We start from the raw sequence: 12,802 nt of genomic DNA on the forward strand, positions 1-12,802 counted from the left end.
GGGCAGAGGTTTAGTCCAGGTGTCTGTCCCAAGCGGAGCCCGTCATGCGGCCCGTCCCCATCCATGGAGTGACGCTCCTGAACAGGAAACTAAAAAGCCAGCCCCTCGGACTGTGTCCCAGATGACGGACATGGAGAAACCTTCCTGTCTCCCAACATCTCCCACCAAAGTGCTCCACCTTGTGAACTAGGTATCTGGGTATCTGGGGAGAGTGCGTGTGTGTGTGTGTGTGTGTGTGTGTGTGTGTTTTCCAAACCCACTCCCCCGTGGGCCCTGTCACCTGCTTGCAGGCCCTGAGACCCCTCCTGCCGGGGCCCACCTGCCACCCGCTCCTCCTCCCTGCCCACGTCTGAAGCGCTCCTCCCCGAGTTCTGGACCCCCCTTTCAGGACCACCTCAACACTCCCACCTCCCCGTGGTCCCGAGCCCCTGCTGACCACACCTTCCTTTTCGACATTCTCTAAAGAAACCCCAAGTTGGGGGAAGCACACAGGCTGCTCTACTTGGCGGTCCCCACGGGACTCCTAACAATCTCCGATCCTGGGTTCAGACCACAGTAGGCGCTCAGGAGGCTTGTACCTAAAGCGCAAGGACAGCGCTGGGCCTCTCTGACACCCGCCCCGCCTGAGCCCAGCACACTCACGTCACCCTGCAGCCGAGCAGCCGAGCAGCGATGCGATGACCCGCGATGCCGAGCCGCGCACCGTGGGAGCGGCCCCGCGCCTTGAGGCCAGCGGCCGACGGGCACCGCACCTGCCCGCTGCACCCAGGACAGGCCCAGCTCGTCCGCAGGACACAAGGCCGTGCGGGTCCACCCCTGAGCTCCAGGCCGGCCCTGCCTCTCATTCTGGCACATTCGGAAAACAGGCGTATATCAGGTTTGCAGAGGCCCAGGGTCTTCTCGCAGCTGAGGACGCTCTGTGAGAGCCCAGAAGGGCTGCTGACACCAGGCCCCGGGTCCAGGCCCCCGCGACAGCAAGATCTGGCAGGGAAGGTGGGGGAGCAGCACAGGCGGGGATGGCTCCGGGGCCCCTCACTCAGCGCAGAGCCAGGCCAAGCGTTAGGCTGTTCGGTCTTCCTTGGCTGGCCATCCTGTGCTGCCACTAAATTGATCTTTCCCCTTTTTTTCAAGATTTTATTTATTTATTCATGAGAGACACAGAGAGAGAGGCAGAGACAGGCAGAGGGAGAAGCAGGCTCCATGCAGGGAGCCCGACGTGGGATTCGATCCCAGGACCCGGGGTCTTGACCTGAGCCAAAGCCAGATGCTCCACCGCTGAGCCCCCGGGTACCCCTAAATTGACCTTTCCTTTTCGAAACATGTGAAAGTGGGAGAAGAGAGTTTGGGGACAGACACACAGGGCAGTAGAGGGAAAGAACCGCAGGCGGTGTTTGAGAGAGAGAGACACGATGGAACTCGGCCACCTGAGACAACTCACGCGCACACACACCCTTAAGTACACCTGCAGATTTCAGGGACATTGTACCTTGGCTGCCAAGAAGGCAAAACTTATCTCTAAAACCAAGCAGTGGAAAAAAAAAAAAAAAAAAACAAGCAGTGGGATGAAGTGAGTCTGCCCCTGACTTTGGACAAGCCTCAAGATACTTTTGATCTGTTTCCCCCAAATACTTGAGGAGGGTATTGACATTTTTTTTTTTTACTCTAAAATTCAAACACACACACACACACACCCCACCGTGCTCTTGAGCTATCTGGAAACCTACTTGTGAGAAGTATGGCTCTGGGATGACACTGGAGGAATCCTGTCCTAGCGGGGTCGACGGGAGCGCAGAGTGAGACCGCGGGGTGCGGGGGGGCCAAAGCAGGCTCTCCCCCAGGATCGGCGCTTCCTCACCGCCGGCCCGTCTCTACGGTCAGCTTATTAACCCGCCCCACTCACACGCACAGTACAGTGTCTTCCGAGGAGCCCGAGGCAGGATCGCGCTGCCCTTCTGGACTCAGGCCTGTGGCCTTGAGCCCTCCCGGGCCCGCCTCACGGAATTCCTGCAGCCGTTATATAATCCCGCGCAGACTTTGGTGCTGTCACTCCCGCACTCGCCTAGATTGGCTACGCACGGGAGAAATTTCTTCCCGACGACACAAGCTTCTTGCCCTCAAGAAACAGATCTGACACTTGGAGGTTTTTCTTTTCTAATAACCTCCCGGGTTAAGAACTCAAAGAGGAGAACAAGTGAAGGCGGGTGGGGGGGGGGGGGTACCCAGCCTGAAACGTGATTCACATATGATTTCTCCACGTATCACTTCCTCTGGACAGAGCGATCGACTTGGAATATCCCAACGATACCTGTTAATCATCGGATTTCTGTCTTCTGGTAAATATGCCTGTAATTAGGATTTTCTCCTGGAGTCTTCTGAGACGCAGCCTGGCCTTTGGTTCTGTTTCAAATCACTTAAGGACCAAAAAGATACTGGAAATAGAGGGGTCGCATTTCCAGGCGACGTTTCCCTATGACTTTGAAGCTGCATGAAACATTAGGGACTTGGGACCCTATTTGTATTTCACAGTGATGCTTATTTGGTCTTTCTTAATGTGAATTTTTCTATAATCAGGAACAGTTTTGTTTAAGAGGCTGTGCTTGCGATGCTGCCCGCAGCACCCTGCCTGGTGATGACCACTTAAAATGTTTATTAAGAACTTTCATTTTCTCCCTAATGCAGCCTACCTGGCACTCATTAAAAAAATCTGTCCCTGGGGCCTTTACGACTTGACAACGACGTCTACAGCCAGTGAGCGAAATTTGCTAGGAGGTGGGAGATGGCACATCCATCGTCCTCTTTGAAAAGTTCAAGTTTGGAGCCCCAGGGTGGCTCGGCGGTTGAGCATCTGCCTTCCACTCAGGGCGTGACCCCAGGGTCCCAGGATCGAGTCCTGCACCGGGCTGCCCGCAGGGAGCCTGCTTCTCCCTCTTCCTGTGTGTCTCTGCCTCTCTCTGGGTCTCTCATGAATAAATAAATAACATCTTTTTTAAAAATTAAAAAAAAAGAAGAGTTCAGGTTCAAGCTGAGAGATGGACCTCCCTTGTTATATAGTCACTTCCCCCTTAGATTCTTACCACGACGGTGGATGTAGAGTGGATTATCTGAACCCTTCAAGCAAGGATGTCATGAGGCCCAAAGAACGTCTGAAAGGGAGGCCTCATCCGCAGTGCACTTAGATCAGAGGACTTGGCTTCTTCATAAAGAAACTGAAAATACTGGTCTAAGCAATAACAGAAAAATGTCCCATCCCATATACACGCTGGGCTTCGAACCACAGCGGAGAAACACTGTGATCGTGCAGTCGCCCCGACACCTTCTCTCACCTCCCTGCTGCTTACAGTCTGGGCTGTTTTGTTTCTTTCCGTTCATTGGTTCAAATAAGTTTCCTAGGGCGGGGAAAGCACAAGTGATGAGCCAGTTTTAAACATCTTGCTGGGTTTTTTGTTTTTTTTCTTCTGTTTCTCTTTAAACAAAAAATCGCCGAGCTAATGTGGATGGAATGCGCTCCAGGTGCGGGGCCGCATGCCAAGGGCTTGCTCTGGGTTATCTTGTTCAATCTTCAGGTAAATTGAGGAAGTCGGGCCCGTGCAAGGGGGCGAAGCAAAGCGCCCCAGGTCACCGGGCTCACACGCAGGCCCGGGGCCACGTGCCTCTCGTCTCATCCTGTCCCGGACACACCGGCGGCCGCCGGGGCTCTGCGAGGGGGCACGTGGAGGCGCAGGCCGGGCTGCAAGGCGCCGGGTGCCCCGCCGCGGGGAGCAGGGACTGTCCTCCCACGGCCCCGCTGCCGGCCCGCGATGACATTCCGACACTTCTCTCAAAAGAAACATGTTTCCAAGCCTTTTATCGTTTCACCTGCATCATGAGGAGCGGATGCCTTTTTTCCCCTTTTTTAAGGGAAGGCAAGGAAGCTGGTGGGGGGGCGACCCTGGAACTGGGGGCAGAACAGTTGGGCGGTAATGGGAATCCGATGCCCCATGCGGTGGGGCCTTCCTCACTTTTTCAGAGACGTGACTTCTTAAAGTCGCTGGAACGTTTGGCTGCTTCCGGGACGGAAGGCCGAGGGCCCGACCCCGGGGGTCTGAGAACCATCTCGTACTTGAACGGCTGCGTCCTTGAAGGGACTAGAGACATTCCACATTGTGACCAAAAACCTCCAGCCTGGGTGGCCCAGTGGTTTAGCGCCGCCTTCAGCCCAGGGCGGGATCCTGGGGACCCAGGATGGAGTCCCACGTCGGGCTCCCTGCGCGGAGCCTGCTTCTCCCTCTGCCTGTGTCTCTGCCTCTCTCTCTCTCTGTCTCTGTGTCTCTCATGAATAAATGAATAAAACCCTTAAAAAAAAAAGTTCAGGGTCGCTGAAATGAGAAAGATGAAGCACGTTTTCTTCCCCTCGGCTATTCTCGGTTCCCAGATGAGAGCAAGGTGCAAACAGAAACCTACACGTCTAGCCCAGAGCCCAAGTTCCAGAAGCCTCCAGGGCCTCGTGTGCGTGTTTATTTTCAGGGAACTACTTCAGCTTCCATCCCGATTCTAGACACATCCGACCTTCAGAAGTCACGAAACTCAGGGGAAAACAAGACAGAGAGTTTTGCTGGAGAAGTAATGTAAATGGCAAAATATTTTAAAGTCATGTTTCACATAATTCAGAAGAGACAACATTCAAATGGAGAAAACTGCATGGTCTGATAGAACATGTAATAAAAAGGGAAAATTAACCACACGGGATGCTTAGAGCCCTTCCCAGAAAGAATCGCTGCTGCTTGCATATCCTCCTGGAAGCCTCCAGCTTAGATCCTGGCACATCTGCCTTATGTCACACAGATGGGGCCCTGACGTACAGGATGTACGTTGGCAAATTACACCACACCTGGATCCTTAGGGCGAACCTGCGAGGGGCTGGGGAACCCAGGGTGTCCCACCCCCCAGGCTCCGCTCTGGGAACAAGGCCTGGGATACGGATGCTGGACTCTGTCCAGCCAGGACCGGGTCACAAGGTGACCGAGGGCAGAATGAAGGGACCCACGTCCTCAGGCCACAGAGGGCTGAAATGGCAGGGCCTGAAGTAGCCACCAAGGCGGGTCTGCCCCAGTCCACACGCCCCCACCAGTCCCCACATCGCCAGCCTCAGAAATGCCTGCGACGACTGTGCAGTAAAAAATGCGATGACGAGGACTCGCCAACGCTTTATCCTTTCTTCTTCTGTGTGATTGGCACAGAGTGTTCCGAGAGTTTAGAGAACTTCCCACCGAGAACACAGGCTCCTGGACAGCGTGAGCTCCTGGTGGACGTAACACAACGCCTGGGGCGCAGGCCCAGGGCTAGTTTCCGTGAACACAGGGTTCTTACCTGGAGCCCCCAGTTCAGAAGGATCCTAGACTTGGTTTGATGCTCCGCAGTCACCATGATCAATAATTTCTGAACAAGGGGTCCTACATTTTCATTTTGTAATTTTGTACTGGGTGCCATCCTCCCTGGAGCTCGCCTACCCGAGGGCGGGTACCCGATTCATTGGCCAAATCCACAGTGAATTCATGGAAGTCACCTTAGGACATGGGTCAGCAAACCACAAGGGAGAGCCCAGTGCTGGCCCTCCACCTGCTCTTATAAATAAAGTTTTATGAAAACATTGCCACACCTGTTTGCATCTTGCCCATGACTGCTTTCACTCTGTAACAGAAGAGTGACAGGGACACAGACTCTAGGACCCACAAACCCAAAATACTCACAACCAAACCTTTTCCAGAAAAACTTTTCTGACCCCTGCCTCAGAACACCATCTCTCAACTTTTTCTACCAAAATAACGGGAACCGCATAAAAAGGCAGGTAGCCTTGAGGGGTGGTGCGCTGGTCCCAGGCAGCTAGCCGCAAACAAGCTATTTCTGAGGTTTTTATCGTTCAGGTTGGTAAGCATTTTGCATCTTGGACCCAAATGCACTCTTGGTTTTGTGTAGAGAAGTTTCTTAAATCTAAAGCCATCTGTATGAGTCGCATTTGTCCCTTGCCGTCTCCCCCCTACAAGAATGAGTACAAGCTCCTCAGCTTCAGGCCACGCGCACATGCACAGCCTTAGTTTCCCCTCTTCAATGACCCAGTGTGGAAAGAAGGTTCCTGTAGCGTTTCAGCATCCACTGACCCGCACCGCACTGCTCTCATTTCTTACCAGCCCTGAAGTCCTGCTAGAAGAGATCCAGCAAGGATCCTAAAACGTAGAATCCTGAACGCCCTCGTTCCGGACCAAAGCGACTAGCTCTGCGCCCCGTCACGCTCAGAGACTGATGAAGGCCTGGATTATTTTCGCCCAGGCACGATTCAGAAACCAGTTAGGGAGCCAGTCCAGGTCCGAGGGCTCAGGTCTGCGGCTCTGTTGGACATTTCTGGAAGCCAGCTTCCTCGTGACAGTCAGGGGCCCGCATTCCTAACGTAAATAGTTTGCAGCACTTCCGCATCACAGCTCAAATGCGCAATGTGTCCTGCTTTCAGGAGCCCCGGGATTCACCCATTTCCCCCGGCTGCTCGGGTGCGAGCAAGGAGGGGCTGTGCCTCTGGTTCCTGCGCCCTCCTCTCAATCACACCATCTGGGGGATCCGGGCGGTCACGGGGGAGTTGCTCCTTGGTAAATAGGGAGGATACTTTACAGAGAACAAAGAATTTTCCATCAGGGAAGAACAAGATGTGCCAGAAAGGAGACCTCATGAGGGGCCAGTCCCAGGAAAGAAGTAACCCCTGTGACGTCTCTCATTGGGAGAACCTCTGGTCGGGGTAACAACAAAATAATATCGAACAGATGACCCCGGAGCTATCCCCACGTGCTCATCTCTGGGGCTCTTCAAGGAGTCTCCCTGTTTGTGTTGGGGGGATGGAGAGGAGGGGGGTTAGTGTCATCTATTATGTCTTAGTCCATAATGACGTCATTCACGGGGCCCAAAAGGACACACACGGAATCACCCTGTGCCAGGGGGCTGGGGGTCCGTCAGCTAAGCCTCTGCCTCGCCTGGGTCATGATCCCAGGGTCCTGGGGTCCAGGCCCGCGCTGTCCTGCATTGTCAGGCGTTGTCATTGTCGGGCTCCCTTTCAGCAGGGAGCCTGCTTCTCCCTCTGCCTCTCCCCTTGAATAAATAAATAAAATCTTTTTTAAAAAAAATTATTTATTTATTCATGAGAGACACAGAGAGAGAGGCAGAGACACAGGCAGAGGGAGAAGCAGGCTCCCTGCGGGGAGCGCGATGCAGGACTCGATCCCAGGACCCGGGGGTCATGACCTGAGCCAAAGGCAGCCGCTCAACCGCTGAGCCACCCAGGGGTCCCTAAATAAAATATTTTTTTTAAAATACCCTGTGGCAAATACACAATCTGCTGACCATTTCCTTCCAGCTGCTGTTAGTGACCTGCCGTATAAAAACTGTGAGCTGTTGATGGGACTCGCCACAGAAGCCAGTAATGGAAACTCGAAAGCAACAATCCCAACAGCCAGGGGTAAATACAAGTCTCACCGGTGTTGTTGAGACACCTTTCTCCCTCTGGGGACAACCGAACACCACAGAGGGACAGCTCCCTCTATTCCCAATCCCCTCTATGCCACACTGACCTCTGGCCAGCAGCCCAACCCAGGCCTCAGAACAGGAAAGGACGCATTACTGCAACAAACTACCTCACCCTCGACCTAGACCTTAAATTGCCAAAACAACTACACGCTTATGACAATTCACTTAAGCCTTGGACAACTACAGTGAGATACTGGGGGTGGTGGTGAGAGGGGGATCATTGCAGGATCGACGGGTTCACAGTTAGATTTCTCCCACCCTCTACAACTCCTCTTCCTCTTCCCTGTTTCCAGGATCAGGAACGAACATGAACTTTGAATTTCTTGATTGAGGAGGAGAAGGGCACTCATGCTGTTTCAAACCATCAAGATTTAAAATCACACCAAAAGAATCTTTGATTATTATTTTTTTTACTGTAAGTCTATCTCACTTTAGACAAACAGCATGCATTATGAGAACTGGATCTGTAACACAAGAAGATGATGATTCACATTTCAGAAATGGGGCACCACATGGGTGTCTTTTCGACCGGTAACTCCACTCTTGTTCACAATGTGGTTTTAAGAGTCACTTCAACTTTTCAGAAGCATGCAGACTGCATAAAGCAAAGTCCACTTGCATTTTTACTAAAGGTGTCTTCAAAGCCTTTCAGACTTTACCCTTTAAATCCCCACTGTTACCTTCTTCCAGGAAAACAAAATAAAGAAACAAATAAAAGAAAATCCTCCTTTTTCCATTGACATTGTTGACCATTCAATGGTAAATGCTTCCCACTAAGATGTTTAACTACACCCGGGCTCAGAAACCACAGGAGTCCCTGAAACACAATAGCCCTACATTGTTTTCTATGGCAGAGGTTTCTAAAACAAAGACAGGGTGCAGAAGTACAAAGTTGATTCCTACAAAATAATACAGATACAAACACAGCCCCAGGAAGCACGAGGTCTGAAATCTCTGGGCTGGAAACCTGGACCACTGTCACAATGGAATGAAGAACCATTTCCTGTGTGGAGGTACCAGGCGGGATGCTGCGAGCGCTTTTCAGTTTCCTAGAGTCTTGAGAGCTGGCAAGACCCAGGAACAGAGCAGGAAAAAAGACAGAAAGTCACAAAGTGGTCGTTGCCCAAAAGTCAAGCTGCTGGGCAACAGGGAGGGTCACTTGTTCTCCCCTAATGCACAGCAGGAGTAACAGATGAGGTGTCATATCCTTGAGGTCTTACGGTGGGCAAAGCTCTACATGCATTCAGTTGCATTAACTCACCAAACCTATGACTCCTTTACACTCTTAAAAACAGCCCCAAAGGCCTTCTATTCTCGTAGGCTGTGTCCCTGGGTATGTACTGTAATATGCATTTAAATAACATTAAATATGCACTTAAATGGGAAACAAATTTTTTTACATATTCACCAACTCATTTTAAAATACTATTACATGTTAACAGAAATAACTTTTTAGGTGAATAGTAACAATATTTTCTAAAGCAAAAAAAAATTACTGAAAAGAGTGGCACTATTTTATAATCTTTCAAATCTCCTTGATGTCTGGCTCAATAGAGGACACCCGGACACCCCTAGCTGCTCCTGCATTCACAGTGTCACACCATCCCGGGGCGTGTGAGCCTCAAGCAAGGTCCACATTCAGTCACAGGGGAATGAATGTGGAAAAGGCAAAAAGTCTCCCAGTGCTATTAAGAACCGTTATGAAGATACTTGGACCTTGTGGACCTGTGACAAGTTGTAGGGATTCCTCAGATCCCTCAGACTGCACTTGGAGAACCTGTTCTTACCAGTTTGGAACAGTTTCTATCCCCATTTCACAGAGGAGCAAGCTGGCGCGCGGGGAGGTCAAGGGGACTGTCCAGAGACACGGGCTGAAACAGGCCGGAGCAGGTAACCGCAAGGAGCTAACACTAGTGTCATCTGGCTGCTGCGAGGTTGCCTGAGCCGGGGTCGAGGCCCAGCGCCCCGCGGCCTCCAGAAGAGCCCAAGACCATGAGCTCTGCTGTGGGGGAAGGCCTGGGGGACGGGCCGGGGACCCACACACCTCTGGCCACCTGCCCATGTGACACCCCAAGGACTGACACCCCTGCGCAGCCAGTGCTGTGGGAGCCGGGATGCTGCTGCCCCTGCTGGAGGCCGAGGCCGCGGTTGGCTGCTCTGCAATGCCCAGTGGCAATGCCCAGTGCCGGGGCCTTGGCGCACCCTCCCTGCGGGCACCTTGGCCGGGGCCAGCCCGGTGCACTGTCCCTCGCTCCCGGCCCGAGCAAGCCGAGCAAGGCGCCCTGGCAGCGCTGCTCCACTGGTCACGGCCTCTCGGTGAGCAGGAGGCCTCCGGGGGGCAGCGGCCCCGCTCCCGGCAGCGAACCTCCAGGGTCGGCCCCTGACCCCGCGGCCCCGCCCCGGCCCCCGCATCTACCCTGACCCTCGGCCTCTGCGCTCCCCCGCGAGCCCCGGACCCGCGGCCGCCCAGGGGTCTCCTCCGGGTGCCCAGGGGTCTCCTCCGGGTGCCCAGGGGCCGCCTCCCGGTGCCCAGGGGTCTCCTCCGGGTGCCCAGGGGTCTCCTCCGGGTGCCCAGGGGTCTCCTCCGGGTGCCCAGGGGCCGCCTCCCGGTGCCCAGGGGTCTCCTCCGGGTGCCCAGGGGTCTCCTCCCGGTGCCCAGGGGTCTCCTCCGGGTGCCCAGGGGCCGCCCTCCCGGTGCCCAGGGGGTCTCCTCCGGGTGCCCAGGGGTCTCCTCCCGGTGCCCAGGGGTCTCCTCCGGGTGCCCAGGGGTCTCCTCCGGGTGCCCAGGGGTCTCCTCCCGGTGCCCAGGGGTCTCCTCCGGGTGCCCAGGGGCCGCCTCCCGGTGCCCAGGGGTCTCCTCCGGGTGCCCAGGGGTCTCCTCCCGGTGCCCAGGGGTCTCCTCCGGGTGCCCAGGGGTCTCCTCCCGGTGCCCAGGGGTCTCCTCCGGGTGCCCAGGGGTCTCCTCCCGGTGCCCAGGGGTCTCCTCCCGGTGCCCAGGGGTCTCCTCCGGGTGCCCAGGGGTCTCCCTCCCGGTGCCCAGGGGTCTCCTCCGGGTGCCCAGGGGTCTCCTCCCGGTGCCCAGGGGTCTCCTCCGGGTGCCCAGGGGTCTCCTCCCGGTGCCCAGGGGTCTCCTCCGGGTGCCCAGGGGTCTCCTCCGGGTGCCCAGGGGTCTCCTCCGGGTGCCCAGGGGTCTCCTCCCGGTGCCCAGGGGTCTCCTCCGGGTGCCCAGGGGTCTCCTCCCGGTGCCCAGGGGTCTCCTCCCGGTGCCCAGGGGTCTCCTCCGGGTGCCCAGGGGTCTCCTCCCGGTGCCCAGGGGTCTCCTCCGGGTGCCCAGGGGTCTCCTCCGGTGCCCAGGGGTCTCCTCCCGGTGCCCAGGGGTCTCCTCCGGGTGCCCAGGGGTCTCCTCCCGGTGCCCAGGGGTCTCCTCCGGGTGCCCAGGGGTCTCCTCCCGGTGCCCAGGGGTCTCCTCCGGGTGCCCAGGGGCCGCCTCCCGGTGCCCAGGGGTCTCCTCCGGGTGCCCAGGGGTCTCCTCCCGGTGCCCAGGGGTCTCCGGGTGCCCAGGGGTCTCCTCCCGGTGCCCAGGGGTCTCCTCCGGGTGCCCAGGGGTCTCCTCCGGGTGCCCAGGGGTCTCCTCCGGGTGCCCAGGGGTCTCCTCCCGGTGCCCAGGGGTCTCCTCCGGGTGCCCAGGGGTCTCCTCCGGTGCCCAGGGGTCTCCTCCCGGTGCCCAGGGGTCTCCTCCGGTGCCCAGGGGTCTCCTCCCGGTGCCCAGGGGTCTCCTCCGGGTGCCCAGGGGTCCTCCTCCCGGGTGCCCAGGGGTCTCCTCCGGGTGCCCAGGGGTCTCTCCCGGTGCCCAGGGGTCTCCTCCGGGTGCCCAGGGGTCTCCTCCCGGGTGCCCAGGGGTCTCCTCCGGGTGCCCAGGGGTCTCCTCCCGGTGCCCAGGGGTCTCCTCCGGGTGCCCAGGGGTCTCCTCCCGGGTGCCCAGGGGTCTCCTCCCGGGTGCCCAGGGGTCTCCTCCGGGTGCCCAGGGGTCTCCTCCGGTGCCCAGGGGTCTCCTCCGGGTGCCCAGGGGTCTCCTCCCGGTGCCCAGGGGTCTCCTCCGGGTGCCCAGGGGTCTCCTCCCGGTGCCCAGGGGTCTCCTCCCGGTGCCCAGGGGTCTCCTCCCGGGTGCCCAGGGGTCTCCTCCGGGTGCCCAGGGGTCTCCTCCCGGTGCCCAGGGGTCTCCTCCCGGTGCCCAGGGGCCGCCTCCCCGCGCGGTCTCCCTGCGCGCCTCTGCACCTGCGCCCGGGCCGCGGGCTCGAGCCCTCCCTGTGGCCCCGGGAGCCCTTTCCCGGTGGACGACGCGCCTCCCGCGCCTCCCTCCTCCTGCGGCGAGGACGCAGCCCCCGGCCCAGCACAGGTCCGCCCCGCCCCGCCCCGCCCCGACCCGACCCCGACCCCGACCCCGCGCCTGCGGACCGCGGAGTGGACCGAGGAGCGCCCACCGGGGGCGGCGAGGTGCGTCCCGTCGGGCGGCGGCCCCCGCGGCCGCAGCAGGTGCCCCCGCCCCCCCCCCCGTCACTCACCATGGTCGGGCCCCCCCAGCCCAGCGCGGACGGCCGGGGAGCGCGGGAGCCCGGCGACAGGTGAGCGGCCGCAGACCCGGCTGCTTCCCACAATGCCCTCGGGCCGAAAGTTGGGGCCGGCGGAGTCCGCCCCGCCCCCTCCCCCGCCCCCTCCCCGCCCCTCCCCCTCCCCCCGCCCCGCCCCTCCCCCCCCGCCCCGCCCCCCCCCCCCCCGCCCCTCCCCCCCCCCGCCCCCCCCCCCGCGGCTCCCGGCGGCGCCCCGCAGGCGGCAGCAGGTGCACTTGCACCTGCCGCGCCTCTGCACCGCGACCCCGGCGGCCCGAGCCCGAGCGCGAGCCCCGAGGGGCTGGATCCTGCCCCGGAGCGAGTCGTTCCTTCGTCTGAGGACCGCGTGTCTGCGCGGGCACCTGCGGGGGGTGCGGGGCGGGGCCCAGACCGCGGGGGAGCGCCCGGAGAGCGGCCCAGAAGCGACTGCGGGCTCGCTCGCTTCCCTCCCTCCCTCCCTCCCTCCCTCCTTCCCTCTCTACCCTGCAACCCAAGGGCCAGGCTCTCCAGGGCCTCTCCTAAGACTTCGGGGCTTCCAGTCTCCACTTCATTTCTCTCGAGCCTCCAGTTTCTACCTGTGGCCGTGGAGGTCTCCAGAACCCCCACCCCCACCCCCACCCCCACCCCACCCCACCCCCACCCCCACCCCCACC

At 58.5% G+C, this 12,802-nt stretch overlaps 1 protein-coding gene across 1 annotated transcript in view; it reads right to left on the bottom strand.

The window, feature by feature from the left end:
• AP1S3 (adaptor related protein complex 1 subunit sigma 3) overlaps positions 1–12,237 on the bottom strand; it is a 53,705-nt gene extending 41,468 nt beyond the window's left edge. Inside the window, exon 1 of the mRNA XM_041737399.1 lies at positions 12,105–12,237. Coding sequence (XP_041593333.1) covers positions 12,105–12,107 — 3 coding nt within the window. The 5' untranslated portion in view covers positions 12,108–12,237. The remainder of the gene's footprint in view (positions 1–12,104) is intronic.
• Between the last annotated feature and the right edge of the window lie 565 nt (positions 12,238–12,802).

This window comes from Vulpes lagopus, chromosome 22, assembly GCF_018345385.1.
Source record: "Vulpes lagopus strain Blue_001 chromosome 22, ASM1834538v1, whole genome shotgun sequence".
NCBI classification, from domain to species: domain Eukaryota; kingdom Metazoa; phylum Chordata; class Mammalia; order Carnivora; family Canidae; genus Vulpes; species Vulpes lagopus.